General features: G+C 46.4%; 1 protein-coding gene across 1 annotated transcript in view; it reads right to left on the bottom strand.

Moving 5' to 3' along the window:
* The window catches only part of LOC142817892 (uncharacterized), a 115,323-nt gene extending 92,169 nt beyond the window's left edge, over nt 1-23,154 (bottom strand). The window contains exons 1-2 of the mRNA XM_075895838.1: nt 23,046-23,154; nt 7,908-7,965 (exon numbers count right to left, since the gene is read on the bottom strand). Of these exons, the coding sequence (XP_075751953.1) occupies nt 7,908-7,965; nt 23,046-23,089 (102 nt within the window). The 5' untranslated portion in view covers nt 23,090-23,154. The remainder of the gene's footprint in view (nt 1-7,907; nt 7,966-23,045) is intronic.
* Nucleotides 23,155-25,615: the final 2,461 nt, after the last annotated feature.

The raw sequence follows: 25,615 nt of genomic DNA, 5'->3' as shown, positions 1-25,615 counted from the left end.
CACGTTCTTACAAAACACGCGTGTCAGGATTCTTGTGTTTGCACCAGTCATATATTTCGTCATCCATTGACGTGTCATAACACCGACTTTTGTGGATGAGGAGCTCGCAAAACAGCAGCGAGCGCATCATGAAGGGCCCAATACACTATAATGTAGCCTTGAAGCGTGCGCACACTGGACCCAGCTACGCTACGTTAGCAAAATGCGAGAACTCTATAGTCTAACTTCAGGCGCGGCCAGCGCGACAAGCGTCCATTGGCGCGGCCCGATGGCAACTGGTACAAAATGTGACAGGCTGCATTTCGCGCCAATGTGTTACCCAGACAACACTGCGTCTCCCTCTTTACACGGCGGGGGGACGCCAGACTCACTGAAACGCGCATGCATGAAAGCAACGCAGCGCAGCGTGTGCCTGCAGGTGTATGGCAGAACGGCGCCTGGCATGGCAACGCCGGCGTAACGCGGCGAAATGAATGCCGGCGAGCACGTGCACCGCGTCACGTCGAAACGTATTAGCACTTTGACTGTGGCATGTAGTCATGCTTTCACAAGACACGCATCTCATAGTTATCATGTTTGCACCAGTCAAATACATACGTCATCTATTGACGTCTCGTAATACCAAATTTGGCATATGTAAAGCCCGCGAAACAGCCGCGAGCGCATCAACAGTAGGGCATGTAATGATGTTGTTGCATGACACGCATGTCGTGATTATCATGTTTGGATGTGTCATTTACCTATGTCGTCCGTTCGGGTCACATAATACCAAATTAGGTACATGTGAAGCTAGCGAAACGGCCGCGAGTACATGATGAGCGGAGCATGCAGTCATGTTGTTACATGACACTCATGTCATCTTTATCATGCTTGCTCCATTCATACATTTTTCATCCTGTCACGTCCCGCAATACCAAATTTGGTATATGTGAAGATAGTGAAACAGCCGCGAGCGCATCATGAGTGTGGCATGTAGCCAAGTTATTACATGATACGCATGTCATGATTTTTATGTTAGTGTCTCGCCCTAGTGCTCACCATGCAATCATGCCATACCATACCTGTTTTGAAACATGTCTTGAGAAGGAAACCACCGCAAGAGTAACAGAACTATAAAATGTAAATCATGACATTCATAAAAACATGTCATAATTTTCTTGTTATGACTAGTCAAACATGTTTTTCATACAGTCATGTTGTGCCATAATAAGTTTGGTATCCATGGCACACCGTGGTGGTTTAGCGACTAAGGTATTCTGCTGCTGACTCGCAGGTCGCGCTTTGAAATTACGGCTTCGACAGCTGGATTTCCAATGAAGGCGGAAATGCAGCCGTTTGGGCCACCTGGGGTATTTTTTATGTGGTTGAAATTTCCTAAACCCTCTACTACGGCGTCTCTCATAATCATATTGTTGTTTTCGGGCGTAAAACCTCACCTATCCCTCGATACCATTATCGAAACGGCCAGGAGTGCTAAAAGTTGTTGGCGGCTAACTAGATAGATAGATAGATAGATAGATAGATAGATAGATAGATAGATAGATAGATAGATAGATAGATAGATAGATAGACAGACAGACAGATAGATAGATAGATAGATAGATAGATAGATAGATAGATAGATAGATAGATAGATAGATAGATAGATAGATAGATAGATAGATAGATAGATAGATAGATAGACAGATAGATAGATAGATAGATAGATAGATAGATAGATAGATAGATAGATAGATAGATAGATACGCTCAAAGTCGCCGAAGTTTGATAAGAAATGCTTCGCATTTATTATTGGCTGATCCCACGCACAGTGGGAATCGATGATATGCGAAGCAGGAATGAGAAAGGTTGATATGGCACTTTATGATCAGCACAATGTTATCAGGCCGATGTAAATTATGCTCCACATGACTTCTATGTCGTGATTATTATCTTAGGACATATAATTTACCTTCGTCGTCTATTTTCGTCCCGTGATACGGAATTCGACGTATGTGGAGGTACAGAAACGGGCGTGAGCGCTATCAGCCTGGCATGTAGTAAGTTTTTACATTACAAGTTTATCCCGACTATCATGTTTGGATGTTTCATTTACGTTTGTCGTCTATTCACGTCACGTATTACTGATTTTGGTATGTGTGGAGCTAGCTAAATGATCGCGAGCACGCTGTGCGCGTAGCATTCAGTCATGTTTCACATGACACGCATTTAATGATTATCATGCTAGGACGAGCCCTTTCCCTTCGCCGTCTTTTCACGTCACGCGATACCAACTTTTGTATATGCGCAGCTGGCGAAACAGCCGCAAGTGTGCTATGAGCGCAGCATGAAGTGATGGTTTACATTACATGCATGTCATTATCATCATGTTTGGACGGGTCGTTTACTTTCGTCGTCCATTCATGTCATGTATTGCCAAATTTGGTATATGGGGACCTTGCTAATTGGCCGCGAACTATCAGCGTAGCATATAGCAGTCGTCTTTTACATATTACGCATATAATGATTCACATCCTAGAATTTGCCATCAACCTTCGTCGTCTATTTACGTCATGTGATATAAAAATTTGGTATATGTAAACTAGGAAAACGGCCGAGAGCATGCCATGAGCATGGCATCTATTCATGCTTTACATGTCACGTAAGTCTTGATTATCGTGTTTGGAGGTATCTTTTACCTTCGTGATCAATTTGCGTCCCGTGAAACTAAATTTGGTATAGGTGAAGCAAGCGATATCACCGTGAGCGCATCAGTAGCGTGGTATGTTGTCATGTTTTACATTACACGCATCTCAAGATTTTGATGTTTGCACCAGTCATGTAGCATCGTCATTCGTGTATGGGACCAGGGATCAGCGTGACAGCAGGTGCGTGCGTCAGGCAGCTAGTGCTGCCCCGTTTATTCAGTCCGTCACATTTATAATACACTCTGGGCAACGCCGCTTTCATCAACACGCGATAGCATCAAGATCGGGCGAAGCACCTTGAGCTTATCGTGCGTAGCGCACGAGTGAGGCGCGATACGATACAATTCGTTCACGTCCTCTAATAAGAAATTAGGTATATGTGAAGCTAGCGAAACGATTGAGAGCGAACCGTGAACGTGGCATGTAGCCATGACTCACAATACGTTGGCACCTGTCATATATGTTCGTGTTCTCAGCATTAGCAGCAAGATGCTGCATTGAGTGCGGCGGCTTTCTTTCACGCCTACTTTGGCCCTCGTAGAGAGTAATGTGGTCTACGCTCGATCGCGTGCCCCTATCTTGTAGTGGGAAAAACTCGTACGTCATGGAAAGCCTTGGAGTTTCGTGGGAACGATTCTGATGTAGTTACTAGGTGTAAACGTTTACTGCAATCTTTGCACAGACTCCGTTTGCGAAAAGAGCGTGCTTTACAGACACAGCGAAGTAACAACTGAGACGCTTATTTGCATTAACCTGTACCTGTGAGTACGTTTCGTACGTACTTTGTGCGTGAGAAACTCGGGGCTCATTTCGATCTCCTTGCCATTCTACGCGTGACCTTCCAAGTTGTTGCTATCGCGTTCATTGCTTCACCTTTTCGGCAAAGCTGGGACTTTTCATTTCTCTGTCATTTGTTGCACTACCACTTTTTCTTTAGATCTGGCTATCTATTTCTGTATATTTGTTTCTCTATCGTTCTATGTCTCTTGCTGCCCTTCCGTCTAATTTACTACATTCTCTTCTCTTATTGTACAGCTTCACTTCTAACTATTTCACTGGTTTCGCTGGCTCTAGTTTGCGTAAGAGACTTTTTGTGTAACACTTGTAGCTGCTGTGCTCGGTAGTGGAGCTTGACCCCTTCTGGCGATATAGACACACGGCACCTGGTTGCTAGATGCTGACACCGAATATTTTAAAGACGTTATAGAAACCTCTGTGGTCACAAAAGCAAGAAAAAAATTGGAAGGAAGTCACAGACAAAAAGACAGTCGAAGAAATAAATAAATAAAAATCAAACAATCCAATGCAAGAAACACTGAATAAACATAGACGAGAGCAAAAAAGAAGAAGAAAAGAGGCAGAAAACACAAAACTTAAGGGGAGCTCTTAAGGTTTGGCACCACTATCGTGAAGCTCCTCATTTCTTTTTTCTTTTACAGTGAATGTATAACTTTCCTGCCATTCATGTGCGTTGCCTGTCTAACGATTGACACCAGTTACGCAGATGAAAGCTATTTTGAAGCCTGATTCTGATACTTTTTATAAAAGATATGCGGCGCTTAGGGTACCCTTTGATAACCTGTGGAGATCGATTTTCTGTTGCAGTGCTAAACAGTTGAATAAATTGGTATCATACTGAATAATATGAATTCACGCTTCATGCATTGTTCAGTTGCACAGTTTCACATAAGTGGGCAACTCTTTTTAGCCTCATGTCCTTTCTTGCTTAAGTACCAGCACTCAGCCACCTTCAGTTTGACTCTTAATGACTTTTAATTTCACAGCAATGCAGTACCACTGCCGTTAACTAGTCAAAGGGATAGCTTGGGTCCAGCGACGCTAGTCTATTGTACAAGTCCGCAGCTACATCCGGAGGTAAGAAGGACAGCAGGTGCTCCTACTTGTACTGCTGGCTGGTGATACCCAGTAGACGAAAGTGTGCCTCAAACTAGAGGAATTACGTGCTTGGTCTGTTGGGCCTACAATGTGGCAGATTGAAATGCAGGAACTCCGCCAGCACAGCACCACTAAGTGAGGCATCTTTTTGAACGTCAGAATTGGTAGGAAGGACAGAAGAGCCAGCGAGATCCATGCAAGATAGTTGGGGCTGCGGGGTCTTTATCGGGTCACCATTAACTGTCGGCGTTAACACGAGAAAGAACCTGTCCCGGCAGCGTTTAGTTTCGAACGGATTTTTTTTGTTCCGAACCTACACACGCCACGTGACCGAATGCCATCTTTTTTTCTTTGAACAATAGATAGATTGGTAGATAAATAGAGATAGATAGATAGATAGATAGATAAATCGATAGACAGATAGATAGATCCTCGCCTAAAGAAGCAGATTATCACTGATGAATGCTTCGCATATAAATTGATGGTATATTGAATGGCAATAGGTTGTCGAAAGTGTATATTTATTGACAAATTTCTCACTGACAACCATCTCACAGCTTTAAAATTTACGAATATGTGACAGCTCAAACCACAGTCGCATAATCAGTCGTGAGCGGGTAACATTGACTACGGTTAGATAAACGTGAAATTGGGAAGAACTGTCTGCGAATGCGCAAATCTGAAAGGCATCTCGTAATACCGATTCAGAGGTACGAAGAAAGAGTGACTGTCATGAATTCCTCGCTTATTGCTTCGTTCAATAACTCTACTGAATGACTAAATGTGCAAGAAGCCACTTAGAGAAAAAATAAGCGTGGTCACTCTGAGAAGTTGCTCCGGCGCTACTTCGGCCCTTACAAAGTTCTGCGCCGACTCAGTGACGTTACGTATGAAGTTCTCCCTGAGGGCACCTCAAGACGTTCCCGTCGGTTTCCACAAAGTGATGTGGTGCACGTGTCAAGACTCAAGTCATATTTCTCGCGTCATCCATCGAACGTGCACTAACTTACCATGCAATGACTATTTTTTTGCCACTTCGGTTTTTTTTTATTGTCTTGTGTACTTACTCCTTTCTTTATGGACTTCTTCTACGACGCCAGCCCATTTTTTTTCCTTACGACGGTGTTGTTGGGTTCCATGGTAGCATCATTTTTTTCGCATTTTTTTCTCAACGCTCATTACCAGCATCGAGCCGATGCTTTTCGAGGAGAGGGAGTAATGTCACAGGTAATGGGTATGAGCCATCAACTGTAGGGGGAATCCCTTGGAAGTGAAGAAAGAAGAGGGCTTTTGCGTTCTGGTCTGAGGGCAAGCAAGACGTCGTTTCGTCGCTCTCTGTTATTACGTTCGTGGCAATATAATCTTGAGATGCGTGTCATGTGACTACTCGCCTACATGCCACAGTCAAGGCGCCAATGCACTTCGACGTGACACGGTGCGCGTGCGCATCAGCGTTCGTTTCGTTGCGTCAAGCCGCGTTTCCATGCCAGTCGCCGGTCCTGCCATATACTCGCAGGCGCGCGTCGCCCTGCGTTGCTTTGACGCATGTGCATTTCAGCGCTTCCGGCGTTCCTTCATCACGAAAAGAGGCCGACGCAGTGCTGTATGGGTAACGTAGTGGGTGTGAAATGCAGCATGTTGCATTTCGCGCAGGTTGGCGTTGGGCCATGGTGGCGGACGCTAGTCCCGCCGGTCACACCTGGCGTCAGACTATAGATTTCTCACTGTTTGCTGACGCGTAGCGTCTCTGTGCACAGCGTGCACGCGCATAAATGTTAGATTGGAGTACATTGCCCCTTCATGATGCACTAATGGCCGTTTCGCTAGCTCCACATAACCAAATTTTGTCTCACGTGACGTCAATAACGAAGGTGTAGGAATGGTGCAAACATGATAATCATGACACGCGTGTCATGCAAGAACTTGACAACATACCACGTTCATAGAGTGCCCCCGGCCTTTCTATTAGGTTCACATATACTAAATTTGGCATCACGTGACGTGAATAGATGAAAAAGGTAAACGACATATCCAAACATGATAATCATGGCACAGAACTCTTGTATGGCATAATTTATTTCTACGTCGTAACGCTGGGGGGATCTTACAGTGACATATCAACCTTCCTCATTCGTGCTTCGCATTTTATTAATTCCCAATCTACGTAGAATCTGCCAATTTTTTCGAAACTATCTATTTATATCTGTTTATGCACTCACTATAGGCTTCTTCGGTGCTTTTCTCTATTTCAAACATTCTCTATTTCAAACAGCGTATGAAGAGCACAGACAATGAAACGCAAAAATATTGAGATGTGGTGAGCTTACCTCAGTTTCTGATAACTTCTTGGTAGGTCAACTTATGCCACAGTTATGATAGCACAATCACTTTCTCAACATGCTAGTTCCGCAGTTAAAATATTACATCACTAAGCGCGAATGCATGTTAAGTAGCAGGATGCATGTTAAGTAGCGACGAACTGCTAACTCAATCATGTAACTTCTTTAGGACAATGTTAGACAACCAAGCCCAATAAAAATATTGCTATGGCATCGACATATTCGCTTCTCGTATACAAATAATTTACAACTTTGTCGCGTAAAACACAGCAGTAGGTGGTAAATAATTAATAGGTTCGCAGCAGCCGAAGACAAACGAAAACGGCAGCAACTGTCAATATTAGCCACACACGTTCTCATTCACTTACTAATTTGTGTATTTGAGAACCGCTATGAGTTGTTTGCAGCTTTTCTCATCAAAAAACAAAACATTAAAACAGCCGCGCCTGGCTTATCCGAAGCTGTCGCTTCTTAGCTACGCCCGCCGATGGGGACAAGCCCCGCAGCATCTGCGCTGAGTCTGCCAGCTGCGCGAGCAGAGTGTGAGCTACAGAACTAGGGAGGTGCGAAGCACGCCAGGAATGTCATTTTAGCTCCTCCGACCTTAAACGTGGAGAGGAACGAACAATGACGTCTGAAGGACGTCGTACGCACATGCTGCGAGTTTTTCAATTAAGCAGAAAAAAAAATTCTACTAGCAGTACACAGCAGGTCAACATCCTGTGCCTATATATATGGGGTCAATGGTAAAAGGTTCGGCAGTGCGTAGTCTCACGTGGGCGATAGAACGTTATTATAGTGGAAGCGCGTTGTCCTGTCTCTCGCCACGCGTTGAGTGCTGAGGCGAGAGAGACAGCAAAGTTCTTTCTTGGCGGGACAAGGTGGCCTCTGTCTTGCGCTCAAGTAAATTGACGTCACGACACCAGATGAAGGACTATGCATGCCGACATGCTGGGACTCTACCAAAACAGTGTTATCCACTCACCTCACAATTACTGGCTGCAACATTCGCACTATTATTATTTCCGACCAACAGGAGGCATCTGTGACGAAAAAAAATGCTTTCACCAAAAATGCCATGAATTCATTTTACTATTGAAAGTGCTCTTAGAAAGGAGTACAGGTTCATGCTTGAAGTAATTTTTCGCTATTCACAAGCAACGATCCCTTAATTTTCACAGGCGTCCTGTTTCGTTGTTCCTCAAGTTGAATGTGAATGCACTTTTGTTTAAGCCTCCTAGTTCCCTTACACTAGTGGCTACCATGTGTATTATTTTGTTTAAAAAAACGAAGCGAATACAGTATTTCCGGATACCACAGCTGATATCTTCGCGGCTTGGTATTCAAGCTTTTCTCGAAACAATATTATGAAATATGCGTCCATTAGACCTTTATTTATGTTATTTCTTTATTATGATTTAGCTCAACGGGTACCACCTGAACTAAAGAGACATATTCCTCCACTAACTCTAGAGCTTCGCAACGTATTGCAAAGCGCCGTTCACTGGTGAGACTGTTCCTCATTACTATAGTTTTATGTGTAAATATTATGAGGTCTGGTTTTCTACTTTTAATATCTATTGCAGTTACCATGAGTTGTTCTTCTGCTGCTGAGTTACTCATCAATCCATTGTCATCAGTGAATTGTAATTTACAAAAGTTCTCTCCATTAGCTCATATCCCTACTCTTGCAAGTCTAGGGCCCCCAGAACTTGTAAACACGTGGTTACTAGAATTCTTGAGACCACGACTCTCTGCCTTACATCCTTTATTTGGATTCTGTCACTTTCTCAAATGAAAAACTTCGGTGGTTGTTGATTCAATCTAGGATTATTCTACTGTATTTATATGTCCTTCGTGGATGGCCTGATTCCAACGTGTGTCCATGACTGCTTGTATATCGACCAAATCAAATACCTTCGCAAAGTATATTAGGTTATTTGATTTATAACTTGTTTAGGAATTTTCTTAATCCCGTTTAAGGAGTGGTTTTGCAAAAATACAAATATAGTGGTGCTTACTCAAAAGGTGTACATTGCATATATAGTATTACACTGATAACAATTAAGCGTTACATCATTATCTATCTATACGTTAAACAATGCAAAACGTTAACACTGCCACAGTTTCATAGTCAGCGTAATAACAGAAGAAAATTCGAGATGAAAGCCAAACATATGATACAAAAATGATAACTGTATCAGTGTACATCACTAACACCAGACACACAACTCAGAAAGACAATAATGAACGCAATAGTTATAGAGTCGCTTACGTGTTGCTGATAGAATCGTTTGACCAGCAAGTACTGCAAATGTTACACAGTGGGCTCTGTGACCATCGCTTCTGATAAGGCGTTCCACTTCCTAACAGTGCGCAAAAAGCTCGAGAAACTAAACGCATTGTTGAAGCAAAGGCAGTCTAGGAAAGTGGGATGCTGCTTATGATGTATTTTATTGGAACTGTTGTAAGAAATCTAGGTATTTGAATCTATTTTAGTTTTGTTATGCATAATGAGGTACAAAAAATTGAGTCGGAATAGGATTGCACGACTACCTATTGTAAGATGATTCAACTCTGATAGCATCTGTATAGGCTAGTCGGTGCGTCTACATCTGATTCAGAAAAAAACGCGTGGCTTTTTGTTGCAAAGCTTCAATAACAGCAGTGTGATTTTGGGTGAACGGTAACCATGTCACACACTCTTATTCTAATATTGGGAATATGATCGTCTAGAAGGGCAAAAGCTTGTAGATAGGTAAACTGTATTCCGCCCATTTCTTTACACCTGAATGATAATATTAGTATGGTCGATTGTAGAGTAGCCTGTATGAAATCCTTCTTGGTCACTTGGTTGATTCAACTGTAATATTATCTTTACACTAACTAGTATTATTTTTGTAAATATCTTGTAGAGAACGAACAGTAACTTTGTTGTCCAGTAATTTTTCTTGTCCTTGACGTGCCATTGCTGGAGCATTATGATGATGGTGTTTTTATAGGATTCCGTGGCCCACTCTGTAAAGACACCCTTTGTATAAGGATAGCAGGGTACCACAGGTTAAACAGGCAACTGGGAGGAATGGCTGAGCGCACTCGGGACTTATTTTCTGATTATGAATGTTGATTTCTCACTATCATAAAGGGGATGAAACTTTGGGTAATACTTCATACTTGAACGGCACCGCAACCACACATGAACAGAGGAAGGTGTTAGGACAGTGAAGCTTTGAGCGCAATCCTGAGTAGGGCTCTCGTTCGGAGCAAGCCTGTTTCATGTACGTCCTTTCCTCAGTCCGTGCGTGGCTGTACCACCCTCTCATTATGAAGTGCCACTGTTAGTAGCTGCCACTCTAGCGTTGCCAGCGCGAAATCGGTGACGGAAATGACAGCAGCTTTGTTCGTTCCGTACGCAAGCAGAGACAGTGAAGAGATCAGAGACGTGAGAAAACAAAACAAACTTTACTCTAGTGTTATTGCAGCACTAGGGATCTAGTACAACATTTCAATGCTACTAACAAAACACATCAACACTTGATACAACAAAAAATACATAAAAACAATAAATCACTTACGAGAGAGAACAACTACAAACTACACAAATTAACTACAATAGAACTATGAAGTAGAAAGTTCGAAGATATAAACAGGTGAAGGCATACGTGTGATGACCGGCAGCGTTGCGTCCCTTACGATCGGATGCGAGAAGTCGAAGAGAGTTCTGGCACGACTGCGATGTCGATGGTGTTGCAACGCTGGTGGCTCCGGGAGGCTAGTGCTTGCAGGTGACCTCGGGCAGGTTGCTAACTCGAGGCGACGTCTCGATGTCTACGTTGCAGACGTTGATATCGCGTCTCAACTAGACGAACGGCTAAGCTTAGGTGGTCAGCCGATACAAAGCCACACTAAAAACTTCCGAAAGAGATACTTGTTGATCTGTTTCTAAACCCTGTTCGTAAACGACTAGACTGCCTAGCAGGACAAAATCCCGCGCCTAAATCCTCTTCGTATACCTTCGCTCTCTTCCTTGGGGACAAGAGACCTCTGCATGGGTCCAATCATGCACGTTTCATTGTTGGACACTCCGCCCCAAGAAATATATTTACCCCACCCCTTTTTAATTAGGAGAGAGCCCTCAACTAGTGAGAGTGACAACCTGTTGGGGTGCTGTCATACGGCTTGGCCACCGGAAGTTTTCCAGTGGAAACGGTCAGGCTGTTTGGCTCTCAACCGGTGCGTCCCGTAGTCTAAACCTTGTTCGGGGTACATCGCGGCCTTCCACGACCCTGCATATGCCGCCCTAGGTACAAATGATCAAACGTCGGCGGTGACGTTCGAAGAAGAACACCCCATTCTGCCCTTCCCGGCTCTCTTTCATGCGCCCGCCGTTCCCACGGTCAGCGGGGTAGTACGGCACCCGTATATGCCGAGACGCCGGGTCGCAAAAATGGCAGTCCATGACAATGCCCCCCCCCTTTCAGGATGTTATTCATAACATTTGCTCACACGGAGGAGAATTTTTTTGACAACAAGGAACAAAACACCACCAACAATGGAGACATGAGGACTGTCTTCTCATACACAACATAAATAGGTAGAGCGCATCAAAGTAACAACAACAGGTAAAAAAACCATTGTTAGAGTACTAGCTTCAGTTACACGCAACAATATCAATGCGCCATACAAACAAGAAAAAGAAATAGCCGTGTACGGCAGCCATCAATACAGAATACACTGCACGAATGTATACTACGAAACAAAACGGAACAGGTTCGCTCCTCTACTGTAGCGAAATCCTTCAATGTGCATTACAACATGTAAAAACAACCAATGCACCAAGCAAAAAGAAAATAACTCAAAGTACACTTGTTATACAATGAAATACGCACATACAAACAGAAAACAAACGACCAAAGGAACAAAAAAAATAGCATGCTCTCCAGACTTCAAGAACTATTCCCGGCTCAAGTAATCGGCTCCCTCGTTTTCGCTACCCTTAATATGCGTAATGGTGAACTGATACTCTTAGAGTAGTAAACTCCATCGAAGTACTCGAGCGTTCAGCTGTTTTGCTTGTTGGATATAACTCAGAGGCTGGTGGTCTGTCTGGACACAAAAATGTACTCCATATAAGTACATGGAGAATTTCTGAATTCCCCATACCAACGCGAGACATTCACGTTCGATGGTACTATAGGAAGCCTCCCGTGGAAGCAGCTTTCGGCTGGCATAAGCTGTGGGGTGGAGCTTGCCTTCGCGGGCCTGCATGAGCACGGCTCCGAGACTTGTTTCCGATGCGTCCGTTCGAAGTACTATTGGGTGGTGCAAATTTGGTAGCCGTAGTATCGGCTCCGTAGATACAAGTTGTTTGAGACTTCGAAAAGCCTCCTCGTGGGCTGCTGTCCATTTCACTGAGTTAGCTTCGCCCTTCTTGGTTAAATCTGTAAGGGGAGCGCTGACTTCTGCGCAATTCGGGATAAATTCGCGATAGTACCCAATCAAACCGAAGAAGGCGCGCACTTGTCGCTTGGTTGAAAGACGTGGTGCAGCTTCAATCTTCTCGAGTGTTTTCCCCAATGGTTGCAATCTGCCCCTGCCAACTCAGTTTCCCAAGAAGTCGATTTCTTCCACACCAAGTTCGCAATTACTGGGGCGCACTGTAAGCCCGGCCCTCTGTATGCGCTCAAAAAGCAGTTCCAGAGACCTCAGGTGCTCTTACCACGTCTCGGTGGCTACCAGTACATCATAGTAGTAATGGTCTACACCGGGTATACCTTCTGAAACCTTCCGCATCAAGTTAGCAAATACAGCAGGCGCTGTCTTGATGCCGAATGGCATGAAGCGGAACTGATATAGTCCCGATGTCGTCGAGAGGGCCGTCTTCGCTTTGGACTCTTCGGTCAGCGGGATCTGCAAATAGCCCTTCACGAAGTCGAGCTTCGAGAAATACTTCTTCTTTCCCACTGTAGCAAACACCGCGTCAGTTCTTGTCATGGCTTCGGAGTCGCCCACCAGAACGTTGTTCAGGCGTCGAAAATTGATACACAGTCGATTTGTACTGTCGGGTTTCTTTACCAAAATGACTGGCGAGTTATAAGGTGACCCTGATTTCTCAATGATGCCGAGCTTCTTCATCTCCCGCACCTCTTTCTCTACACCTTCCCGCGTTGCAAAGGGAAGAGGGTATTGTTTCACGTGAATGGGGATACTCATGGTGAGTTCGAGGTTGCAGTGGACCCAGTTACTTTTGCCCGGGTCATCCGAGAAAATACGAGCGTGGTCCCTGACAATTCTTTGCAGCTGTCCGATCTGCTGAGCGTCCAGTTTGTCGGAGACTTTCGCGTCTTCTTCCCCTTCCACTTTCAGCCAGTAAGGGGTTGGAATATTCTCGTCCTCGATCGATTCCACAACACGAAATGTCAAGTTGCACACCTGGGTGGAGGGGCTGTCCCTCTCTTCGTATCTTTTCAGTAAGTTGGCGTGGAAGATTTTTCTGCCGCCAGCCAAGTCTACGACGTAGTCAGCTTCACCTTTTTTTTTCCTGGACCTCAAAAGGCCCGCCCTTCCATTGCAGCAGCAGCTTGTTCGTGTCGGTGGGAAGTAAAATCAGTACCTTGTCTCCGGCGTTGAAACTCCGCCCTTCACTTTTCGATTGTAGAGCTTCGTGTGCCGTGCTCCGGCTTTTCCAAATCCTCGTGTGCCAGGCAGCACGTTTCCTCCAAACGGTTTCGAAGGTCGAAGACTTGCTGGTACGTCGTCTCAGCTTCTTCAGTCAAGTCGGCGTTCGTCCACAGCTCCTTAAGTATTGCCAAGGGTCCCCTCACATGGCGGTTGTAGAGAAGCTCGAAGGGTGAAAACCCCATACTGACCTGCGGAACCTTACTATAGGCAAAGAGGAGAGGTGCCAGGTAGCAGTCCCAATCTCTCGGTTTTTCGGCGCACATGCGCTTCAACATTAATTTTAAGGTGCCGTTGAATTTTTCCACCAAGCCATTCGCCATGGGGTGATAAGGTGTGGTGTGGAGCTGGCACGCGGAAAGGAGCCGCGCTATTTCCTTCATCAGGTCCGATGTGTAGTTCGTGCCACGGTCGCTCAGTACCTCGCAGGGGACGCCGAATCGGGAGAACATCTCGACCAAGGCTTCGACCACTCGCTCAGTTTCGACACTCGGGAGCGCCATTGCGTCTGGATACCGGGTGGCATAATCCATCAAAGTCAAAGTGTATCAGTTCCCAAGCTTTGAGGATGGGTGAATCGGTCCCACTATATAGATCGCTACTTGCTTGAACGGGGTGTCAATTATAGGTGCCCTCCCCAGTGGAAAATGTGGTACACGATCATTTGGTACGGTGCGCTGACAAATGTCACATGAGGCGACGAACCTTTTTACTTCAGCTGTGATGCCTGGCAAAAAGAACTCCTCCGAGATCCGGTCCTCGGTTTCCAGCGTGCCCAAGTGTCCTGCCATTATACCATCGTCTGTTGTTTTAAGCAGAGCTTCTCGGTGGCAGTGTGGAACGACTAATTGGCGTACAAGCCGTCGGTTAGCCTCTGTGTACTGTCAGTACAGCAGTCCCTGTTTTTGTTTATACTCGACGCTTCCCTTCTCATTTCGGTATGTTTGCTTCCTTCCGATCTTCTCAAAACACTGTTTAAGTGTCGCACCTCACCTCTGCTCGCAGCCATAGTTATCTCCCGGCAATCCCACCGTTTTTCTAGGCGTACGAAGCTTGGCAAGTTTTTCAGGCTGTGCATGTGCTTGGGAACGGGTAATAGCTGCTGCTACAGGCTCTTCCCTCAACTCCTTTGTCGAGACCGATTTTTCATTCTCCCTTCTGGGATCTTTAGGAGGTCTTAAGCCATCGATATTGCCCAGAATGAGGTCATCCAGTGAATCTTGCCGACATAGTGCTGTCAGATTGCCAGTAAAGCAGGGGGTGTCAACCTCAATTCGTGCTTCGGGAAGCATCCTCGCTCTTCCGTCAACCATGCAGACGAGTCTGCTTGTACCTGTCCGCTCGTCTTCCTTCACCAACTTTCTCCGCACGATTACTGTGTTGCACCCCGTATCCCGCAACACTGATATGTCTGTGCCTCGGAGGGTGCCTGTGGCCACTGGTAGGTTCTCGGCCAGATTTTTCGGCGGTGTCACCCTTACGGCGTTGACGATAAGGACTTTTTGCCATTCCTGAGCTCAATATACGCGTCGCATATGGGATCCTCAAGCGTTTTCCTTGGTGCGTAGAGGCAGGACGCCTGAAGTGAGTTATTTGCTCCTGACTGGCAGTCGTTTGCCTTATGTCCTTTTTTCCCACACTTGAAGCAGACGATGGCTACATTATCGGCAGGTCTGTTGCGACACAAGTGCGGCGGGTGATTCCCACTATTTCAAATATAGCATCGTGGTAGTAGTGCGTGGCTGTTGCCTCCTTTCTCGTATTTCCCCTTCTCGTCCGTTATGGGACCATCTTTCTTTGTTTTCGCTAGGCTTGCTCCACCTTGAGCTTCCAAAACTGGTCTGCCAGCTCAAGCATGTCTCCCAGGGGTTCCGCCCTCCTTTCTTTCAAATATAATGCCAGGTTCTAACCACATCCATGCGAAAACCTCTCTCTAATCAACAATACACGGAGGGACTCGAATTATGTCTCAGTTTTGGACAGCTCAAACCATTTGTCGAAGTAATGTCTTAAGCGAGCCGCGTAATGTGTTGCTGTTTCACCCCCTACTGGCTTCTCCTTATTAAACTTGTCTCGCAACTCATCCGCCGTGAAGCGAAAGCGCTTCAAGAGGGCGGTTTTAACCTTGGTGTAGTCCACTGCATCTGTAGGCGGTAGCCTGCCATAAACGCTTAGCGCCTCTCCTGTAAGACATGTCGAAAGCGCCGTCGCCCATTGGCTTTCAGGGGACATTTGCCCTCTGGCGATGCTCTCAAACCGGCGTATAAACGTATCTAAGTCGTCCCTTCTTTTGTCAAAGGTGACGAGCAGTCTACCTGTGTGTGTTCTCAAACTCGGCTCCTCCCCGACATCGCCGTGGCAACACGGCGATGTGGCCATCGCCGTGCTCACTGCTGGATCGGCTCACACTGCTACTCTCACTGAGGCGAATCTTCATTTGCAGTAGCTGCCCTTCCCGTTCTCCGGCTTCCCTTGCCGCTTCTCGTTCTTTCTCCCTTTCTTCGCGTTCTCTCTCCTTTTCTTGGCGCTCTCTCTCCCTTTCTTTTTTCTTTTTCTCTTGGGCCAGTGCCCGCTCTTCTCTGGCTAACGCCTGCGCATGTTCCTGCTGCTCCGCAACTCATTGTCTCAGTTCGGCGCCCTCGAGGCCTAACTGTTTACCGTGTGCATTCCACTTATCAAAACTCATACACTCCATACTGCAAACTGTCACTATAATGCCACTATAAAAACAGCGCAATCATATGCAGGATGCAACCGCTTCAACTGTGCGGCTCTATCAACATGCTGTCCGCACGGTTCTCGTTCACCCCTCACTGCCTTACTCTTGTACGGAACGTCCTCGTCGCGGACTCCAGTTTTGTTACTAGCTGCCACTCTAGCGTCGCCAGCGCGAAGTCGGCGACGGGAACGACAGCAGGTTAGTTCGTTCCGTACGCAAGCAGAGACAGTGAAGGGATCAGAGACGTGAGAAAACAAAACAAACTTTACTCTAGTGATATTGCAGCACACGGTATCTAGTACAACACTTCAATACAACTAACAAAATACATCAACACTTGATACAACTAAAAATACATATAAAAACAATAAATCAGCTTACGAGGGAAAACTATTACAAACTACACAAACTAACAACAATAGAACTACGGAGGTGAAAGTTCGAAGATATAAACAGGTGAAGGCATACGTGTGATGACCGGCAGCGTTGCGTCCCCGACGATCGGATGCGAGAAGTCGAAGAGAGTTCTGGCACGACTGCGATGTCGGCGGTGTTGCAACGCTGGTGGCTCCGGGAGTAGTGCTTGCTGGTGACCTCGGGCAGGTTGAACTAACTGGAGGCGAAGTCCCGATGTCTACGTTGCAGACGTTAATATCGCGCCACAACTAGACGAACGGCTAAGTTTAGGTGGCCAGCTGATACAGAGCCACACTAAAACTTCTAGAAGAGATACTTGTTGATCTGTTTCTAAACCATGTTGGTCAATGACTAGACTGCCTAGCAGGGTGAAATCCCGCGCTTAAATCCCCCTCGTGTCCCCTCGCTCTCTTCCTTGGGAACAAGAGACCTCTACATGGGTCCAATCATGCACGTTTCATTGTTGGACACTCCGTCCCAAAAAGTATATTGAGCCCACCCTTTTTTAACTAGGAGAGGGCCCTCAACTAGCGAGAGTGACAACCTGTTGGGGTGCTGTCATACGGCTTGGCCACTAAAAGTTTTCCTGTGGAAACGGTAAAGCTGTTTGACTCTCAGCCGGTGCGTCCCGTAGTCTAAACCTTGTTCGGGGTACATCGCGGCCTTCCATGACCCTGCAGACGCCGCCGTAGGTACAAACAATCAAACGTCGGCGGCGACGTTCGAAGAACACCCCATTCTGCCCTCCCAGCTCTCTTTCATGCGCCCGCAGTTCCCACGGTTAGCGGGGTAGTACGCGCTCGTTAATTGCCGTGACGCCGGGTCGCAAAAATGGCAGTCCATGACAGCCACTATCTTTCAAAAGGTAGCTGCATCTTGCTGATAGTTACATAAGACGCCGGAACCTGGAGGCTTACCAAAATGGTTCAACTTATACTACGAATGCCTCGCCCGCCAATGGAAAGAAAGCTTGTAACCTTGAGATACAGGAAGAGAGAATGGTAAGTTAGGGAACAATCGGGGTTGAGTATATCACAGCTGAAATCAAAATAACAAGAATTGCACCATCTCCCGCTCAAAGAGTCCATTGGTAGATGCGAAGCAGTGGACGCTAACGCTGACACTGGTGGCGTTCACGCTGGTGCTCATCGCAGCGTAGCAGAGGAGGGAAACCTAAAGAGGCACAAAGAACACAGTGATGGACCTGTGTTTGCTATTCGAACTTGCCAATCGCTGCTAATGGGCAATGAGAAAGAGGAAACTCCACCTGGACGCACAGATCCACAGACCGTATTCAGTTAACGTGCACGCTGCAAATTTTTTGTTGTTTAACAACGCACATAAGAAATTTCCCGGTGGCACTAACGTTGAGGTCAAGAGCTAGTGCCTATAATTACTAGGTGGCCAGAGAATGGTTGTGCAGCGTGAACCATCAGTTTTCCAATAAAGAGAACTTGTTATCAGACGCTGGCAGCGTCGACGGGGCCGCCCTTGTAACCCGCAACCCTGTTAAGGTGCCTGCTGCGGTCCTTTCTGTAGTGACACTGCGACCTGCTTGCGCGACAAGCGCTGCCTCTGCTACGGTGACAGTCACGGCAAAGGACCATGTAATATGACATTCTGCACTGCCTCAACTGAAGCGAGAACCATGCAGCGAACAAGCCGCGCTCCCCCTCCTGGTAGCTTCAGCACAAAGCAGCCGTTATCCTTGCCTCGTTAGATGGCTCGTGACTCCCCGCCAAGAACTGAAGTGCTTCCGCTCCTCTGTAAGCAACAGCGACAAGCGTGGTGGTGCATCTGTCCTTAAGGTCCGCTCTTTCCACGATGCTGTCGCCGGTAGCCGCGGAATGACCTCAGATACCACCTTGCAACCTTCCTCAAGTGCGCACGCCACCTCCTTGTGCCTTACGACTACCTCCACCGCTTCTTCAAGTCCACCAGACTCCGTCAACGACCCAACATGATATCGTCATGGGCAGCTGAGTTTTAAAGAACTCAATTTCGTTTTTTAAGGGGGGGCGGGGGCAAGAGATGCGCGCTCAGGCGTGTGCTTCGCACATTGCTGTTTTAGTAATGCGCTACTCTGGCCTGTTGTGCTTCTTCTTCGGCAAATATTTTCCTCGGCTTACTCGGGGGCCTTCCATTCAGCTGCATCTGGTGTGTCGCGATTCGACCCTGCATAAGGATGATTCGTTACTTTCTTTTTAAAGACGATAGTCTTCCTTGGGCACCTTCCACGCAAAAGTTTTGGTCTGTCTGTCTGTCTGTATGTCTGTCTATCTGTCAGTCCGTCCGTCCGTCCGTTCTTCCGTCCGTCCTTAACGGTTCCCTAGACGACGCCGAAGTGGCCAAACAATAATATTTGCGAGATGTTTCAGCAAGCGAACGAAGGAAAAAGGACAGGGTAGATGGAAAGAGCGCTGACTTTCAACTAACTTTATTTCACAGATTGGCAAGAATATGTACATCTAAAAAAGGATGATTACGGAGCATGAAGGTAAAATGCAAGCCTAATTTACACATCAGTAACAAAGCACGTGTGACGTGTCCTATATTGCCTCAAAGCCCAGCCAGGTAATCACGTTTAGCCTGTGATAAAGCAACCGAGGAAGTTCTTACGCATTTATCTCCTAGTACGTGTATTTTTTCGGCTTCGATAATTTCTTGGGTGAGCTAGTCCCTGTGCCTTGCAACTATAGAGCACTGATCAAAGAGGGGGGTGCACCCACAATCTCGGCAATTAATGCCAAGATGCCCTTGTAGCACATAGTGCAAATTGTTCCGGTGTTCTCGGAGGTGGTCATTTATGCACCTGCCAGTTTGGCCGACATAGATGCACCCACACGTCAGTGGAAAAGTAAACAACTTCCACTATGCATGGGACGTAGCGTGTCCTGTGCGCGACAGAGCACGAGGCATAATTTGCGCAAGGTGTATTGACCCGTTTGCAAAGCCTCTGCAATTTTTTCCAGTGCAGAAAAAACCACAAGAACGTTGGCGTCTCGAGCGATCTTTTTAGCCTGTGTGAGATGTAGTGCACGTAAGGTAGTACGGCAGGCCGGCTCTTTCTGACACTGTTTCGCTCATCCGGTTTGTCGCCTCGCTTCACGACAGTGACAAGCTTTTCTGCCACCGAAACGAGAACATGCGCGGGGTAATCAGCTTTGGTGAGACGCTCCACTTGTAGAGCAAAGCTGCGGTGTACCATGTGGGGGCAGGACTTCTTCAAAACGTTGGCAAGGCAGAGATAGGCAACGCCCCGCTTGATCAGTTTAGAGTGAGCTGAGCTGAAGGTCAGAAGTGGCTTGCCGCTTCTTGGTTCATACATCCAGCAAACATGTCGGGATTCTAGCAAAAGCTTTCAATCTTGAAACTTCAGGTTGTTATCAGTGGATGATTCATAGGTTAGAACTAGTGGTTTCAGGCACTCTCGGAAAACAGTCAGCACGTCAGAGTAAATGGTCGGAAAATTGTGACTTTAACATTTCAACAACACTAAATAGTCATCAACCAAACGTCAAACTCTAAAGACTACAGAGTCATCAAGCTTGTGTGACAAGACACAATCATGATGTGCTAGAAATATATCACTGAGAATGGGTGCCAAACATGAACCAATACATTCTCCACTTTTTTGTAAGTAGTTTTTGTCTTCCCATGATACAAAAGTGGCCTTTAAATTGAAACTCAGTAATTTTAATAAGCTGTTGTTATGAATTCCAGTACGCGTTTGGAACGCTGATGATCCGAAACGGTCTATTGACTCCTCTACACATTTAAGTAGTTGTTCATGCGGCAAAGAGTAATACAAGTCTTTAAGATCCACAGACATTGCCGGGAGTCTTGTGTTAGTTCACCCAATAATGTCAATAACAGCGTCAGAGTTGTTGACAAAAAAGGGTCGTCTAATGTTACATTTTTTAGCTTTTTCTGCAACAAAAGTGCTACCATCTTCTGCAAGGTCCCCCTTTCTGTTAGTTGGGGTGAACGCTCTTTCTGTCTACCCCGTTCTTTTTCCTTTGTACGCGCACTGAAACATCTCGCAAATATGACTACGCACCAACTAGTCCAAGCTTCCACTCTTGTGGACCAAACAATGCTCTACACGGCCGACTCCATCCGCAGCACCCACCAATATTGCTCAAGGCTCAGCGTTCATACTTGTGCGATTGTCAAATCAAAAGCAATTATTGCACATATCTGGGCACCATAACAACACGTCAATATTCTGTGTGTCTCTTACTAGAAAAGGCATGCATAAGTAATCATAAGGATCGTAGCGTTTATCACGTTGCGCAGACCATGGAACGCTTGCACGAAAAGGCAAGTGTTGCCAATTCTTTGCTAAGAAGACACAGTGGTGGCAACTACCCGTTGCCTTGAGTTCTATACCTTATCACCTCCAAAACGAGCGCGCGGGGCGTGCGCGCTTTGTTTGCCAAGATAACTGCCAGACAGCGCTCATGTCTTACGTGTGACATGATTTGATGCACTCGTTCGCCTTCGCTGCACGCCCGAGGCACTCAAACGCGGCGCCTTCAGAATACCATTCACCAATTTTCTTGCGCAGAACATCAAAAAAACTTTATTTTGCTCTCTCTAGGCGCAAGACTATCATCTTTTGAAGATATTTACAGTGTAACATGCAGATGCGGGGCCAATTTATTATCTCTGACCCTTTTTTCTTTTTACATATATTTCTCTCCTTACACCCTTACTCCTGTACACTACTGCTGAGGTGTCCTCTCATGCAGAGTCTGTTTCGGGGTACACTTTTGTTTGCATAACCCAATTCGAAACAACTTCCCCCCCCCCCCCCCCCCGAGTTGAGTGAGCGGTGAATGTTGGAGACAGGGAGCGGACGCGCATGCGCAATGAAGCTCTATAGCCTAGGGAAGGAATGCTTAGAAAAGAGAGAGGGAGGGTCAGCGCAGACCAGCAGACGCTGCCTGCATTGGCATTGTGAGGCGAGAGAGGGAGAAGTAGACGCATGCGCAAGGGAGCGTGAATGCCAGGATCAAGCTCCCTCATAAGATGCTACGCATGAAAATGAACACGGGCCGGGTACACATAAAATAGGTGGGATACCCACTGCTCATGTAGGGTAACTGATCGGACTTCAAACAAAGGCAAACACGTGAGAGGGTGACATTATTAGGTGATCAGAAAGCACAAGACTGGATTCGGGAACCTGGGAGAGACATTTGCGTAGCAGTTGGTGCACTCAGGCTGATGATTAGGTTGGTATGTGGGGTTTAACGTCCCAAAACCGTCATATGATTATGAGAGACGCCGTAGTGGAGGGCTCCGGAAATTTAGACCACCTGGGGCTCGATAACGTGCGCCCAAATCTGAGCACACGGGCCTCCTTCATTTCCGCCTCCATCGGAAATGCAGCCGCAGCTGCCGGGATCAGGCTGATGATTACTACGACAACGTTGATAATGATGAAAAAAATTGCCCGCAGCTTCCCTCGGGGGAACACTGAGGAGGATGCGGACCATATAATTGGTTAACGGGGTGTTAAAGTGCGACTTACTTGGGTCGATGGCTAAATTGGTTAACGTGGTTGTGAAATGTGGTGTTAAATTGCGACTTACTTGGGTCGATGGCTAAATTGGTTAACGTGGTTGTAGGAGGGGATGTTAAATGAGTGAACACGTACACACGTATGCGAAAGGGCGGCGCTGGTCGAAGGGACGTCGATCATTGTGTTTGTGGATTCGTTGGAATTAATTTCACCGCTACCTTGGACGTCGACGCGCCGTACAAGCCAACCGACGAGCGGCAACTGAGCGAGCGAGCGCCGACCTTGAGTATATATACAGCACGACGGCGCATGCACTGTCAGCTGTTGAATGTTCTCGAAGCGCGACGCCACATGCGCGTCCACTGGAGAATCAGGAGAATTGTAGATGTCGAACGCGGTGTGTAGAGGAGGAAGGGTGCACAGATGGTGGAGGAGTGAAGCGCGCGCGGTGTGTAGAGGAGGAAGGGATGCACAGATGGTGGAAGAGTGGGCGACGGCGCGACGGCGCATGCGCGCGCGTCAGCTGTCGAATGTTCGAGAAGCGGTGTGGACGGCGCGGACGGCGCGGACGGCGCACTACAAGGCGCGAGTATAAGATGCTTCCGCATCTAAAATTTCTGTTCTGAACGATTCGTTTACATGAAAAAACGAAATATAATAACGCATACTTCAAAGGTCATCTTTTTAACGTAGGTAACAAAGTTCACACAGGGCGTCTAATGAGCCCAGTTGGCAAACATTGTGTTCAGTTTTTTAAGAACTTTTGCATGAATACATACCGGAAGACAACATTTAAAATTGTGAAAAATAATACAGCTTTCATTATGAGTGGTACGTGATTTCCACAGTTCAGCAGTTGTCGGGGGTTTCAGGCGTCAATCTATTTGCTTAACCTGCAAAAAGATTTATACAATATGAAACAAAACACTAAAATTCAAGTCATTTCATTCACAAACAATTCATACTTAAGTTCAGTCACTTGCTATTGATTGACAGTTCATTCACTTGCCTTAATGATAATTGGAAGCATTGTGTGTTAGGTGTGTATTGGTAGTTTTCTTTTCGTTCATTTCAGTTAGTCGCCCTCACAGTCTGCATACTTAGCTTGTTTTAAGATCAAAGCTTATAGTTAGATCATGAAGAGGGCTGATGCGCAGAGAAACGGTGACCATATTGTTGCCATAGCACCAAACCGTACATGCACTGACGGCACACCGCCACCATGAAGTCGGTGAAGAAGTACCTACAACCTAATACCACTATTTAGTCTCTTCGCTGTCTCAGTAGGACCCTAAATATTCTTCTTGGCTATGCTCCAACTTACTCAACATTGCACTCTGCGTTCTTCCTCCTTCGAATGCTTGCTTTGTATTTGTGTCACGGCCATTTTTGCAGCGAAAGGCCCTCTTCAGGTCACTCGCAGTTGCACGTTTGTCCACCGGCGGCGGAACCACTGCCGCCGCCGCCGGCGTTTGTAATCACATCGTGCGAAATTAGAAAAAACCTTGCACCAGTGCTTGCAATTTGTCAAACTTACCTTAGGCCGGCATGAATTAACACCAATGGCACTGTGGGGCTCGTAGCCGGGTCCGCTGTATGCAAGCCCAGTATTCGACCACTCAGCTACACCGGTGCTTGTGAGTTGCTGTCAAACTTGCCTTAGGCAGGCATGACGTCAAGAAACCAATCGCGTTAATACGGCTAATAAAGCGTTTTTTGACAGCGAAAGAAGAACCCGTAGTCGCACAGTGCGAATAACGCAACGAGTGGGCCGTCCAATGCTCCAACCCTTTACAAAATCTTGTTCTTGTTTCCCTAATAACTGTGGCGCATATCCACTTCAGCCTTAATTTATCGTCGTCGTCAGCCACTGCATGGACAATTGGCACAAAATTCCTTGCGAGTGTTTAGCGGATACCATGCTTCTCAGAAGGATGATCAAAAATAGCATAGTGAATACCGGCCTACCACCAAAAAACTTATTATTAATTCCCTCGTGGGTACGAAGAAAGTGCGCTTGCAGTAGTTAACCAATCAGTATTTTGAAAAGCTTTTGAAAGGCCGCTCTTCTGGCTTTCGCTGTGACTGTGCTGCACCTACCAAGCAGACCTGGCTTTTTTTTTGGTATCCGAATTTTAAATGCGAAGCATTTCTTAGCAAACTTCAGCGACTTTAACGTATCTATCTACTATCTATCAAGCCACCTACGACTTCTAGCTCTCCTGACCATTTAGATAATGGTATCAATACCAAACTTGGTATGGCATAACATGACTGCATGGAGAACATAATTTCACCAGTCAAAACATGAAAATTATGACATGTATATCATGAATGTCATGATTTACATTTAATGATCCTGCAGCTCTCGCGGGGTTTTGTTCATTTAGCATGTTGCAAAACTAGTATGGTATGAAATGATTGAATGGCGAACACAAGCGACTGCAAACATGATAAGCAAACATGATAAACTTGAGATGCGTGTCATGTAACAACATGGCTATAGGCTACGCTCATGATGAGCTCGAGGCCACTTCACTAGCTTTAGATGTACCAAACGCAGTATTACGCGACGCGAACGGATGACATAAGTAAATGACAGACACAAACTTGATAATCACGACATGCGTGTCGTGTAACGCCATGACTGCGTTGCACACTAGTGATCCGCTCACTGCCGTTTAGCTAGCTTAACATATGCAAAATTTGGTATTACGTGACACCAATGGATGACAAAGGATGATGACTGGTGCAAACATAATTATCATGAGCTGCGTGGCATGTGAGGACATGACTACATGCCACAGTCAAGGTGCCGATACATTTCAACGTGGCGCGGTGCGGGTGCTCACCAGCGTTCATTTCGTCGCGTCACGCCAGCGTCGCCACGCAAGGCGCCGGTCCTGATATATACTCGCAGGCGCGCGCCGCGCTGCGTTGCTTTGACGCATGCGTGTTTTAGCGCGTCTGGCGTCCCTCCGTCATGAAAAGCATCGACGCAGCATGTCGCAAGTTGCGCCGGTTGCCGTCGGGCCACACCGACGGACGCTGGTTGCGCCAGTCACACCTGGCGTCAGTCTACAGAGTACTCCCGTTTTGCTAACGTAGCGTCGCTGTGCCCATAGTGCGCCTCAGGCAGCGGTACATAAGAGTATATTGGGTCCTTCATGATGCGCTCGTGGCCGTTTCGCTAGCTCCACGTATACGAAATTTCGTGTTACGTGTGACGTCAATGGATGACAAATGTATATGACTGGTGCAAACATGATAATCGTTACAAGCGTGGAATGTAAGAGCATGACAACATACCACGCTCATAGCGAGCTCGCGGCCGTTTCCTTAGCTTAAC

Source organism: Rhipicephalus microplus, chromosome 5 (assembly GCF_043290135.1).
Source record: "Rhipicephalus microplus isolate Deutch F79 chromosome 5, USDA_Rmic, whole genome shotgun sequence".
Lineage (NCBI taxonomy): Eukaryota > Metazoa > Arthropoda > Arachnida > Ixodida > Ixodidae > Rhipicephalus > Rhipicephalus microplus.
Note: the sequence above shows the minus strand (reverse complement) of the source record. Positions and strands in the feature narration are given on the sequence as shown.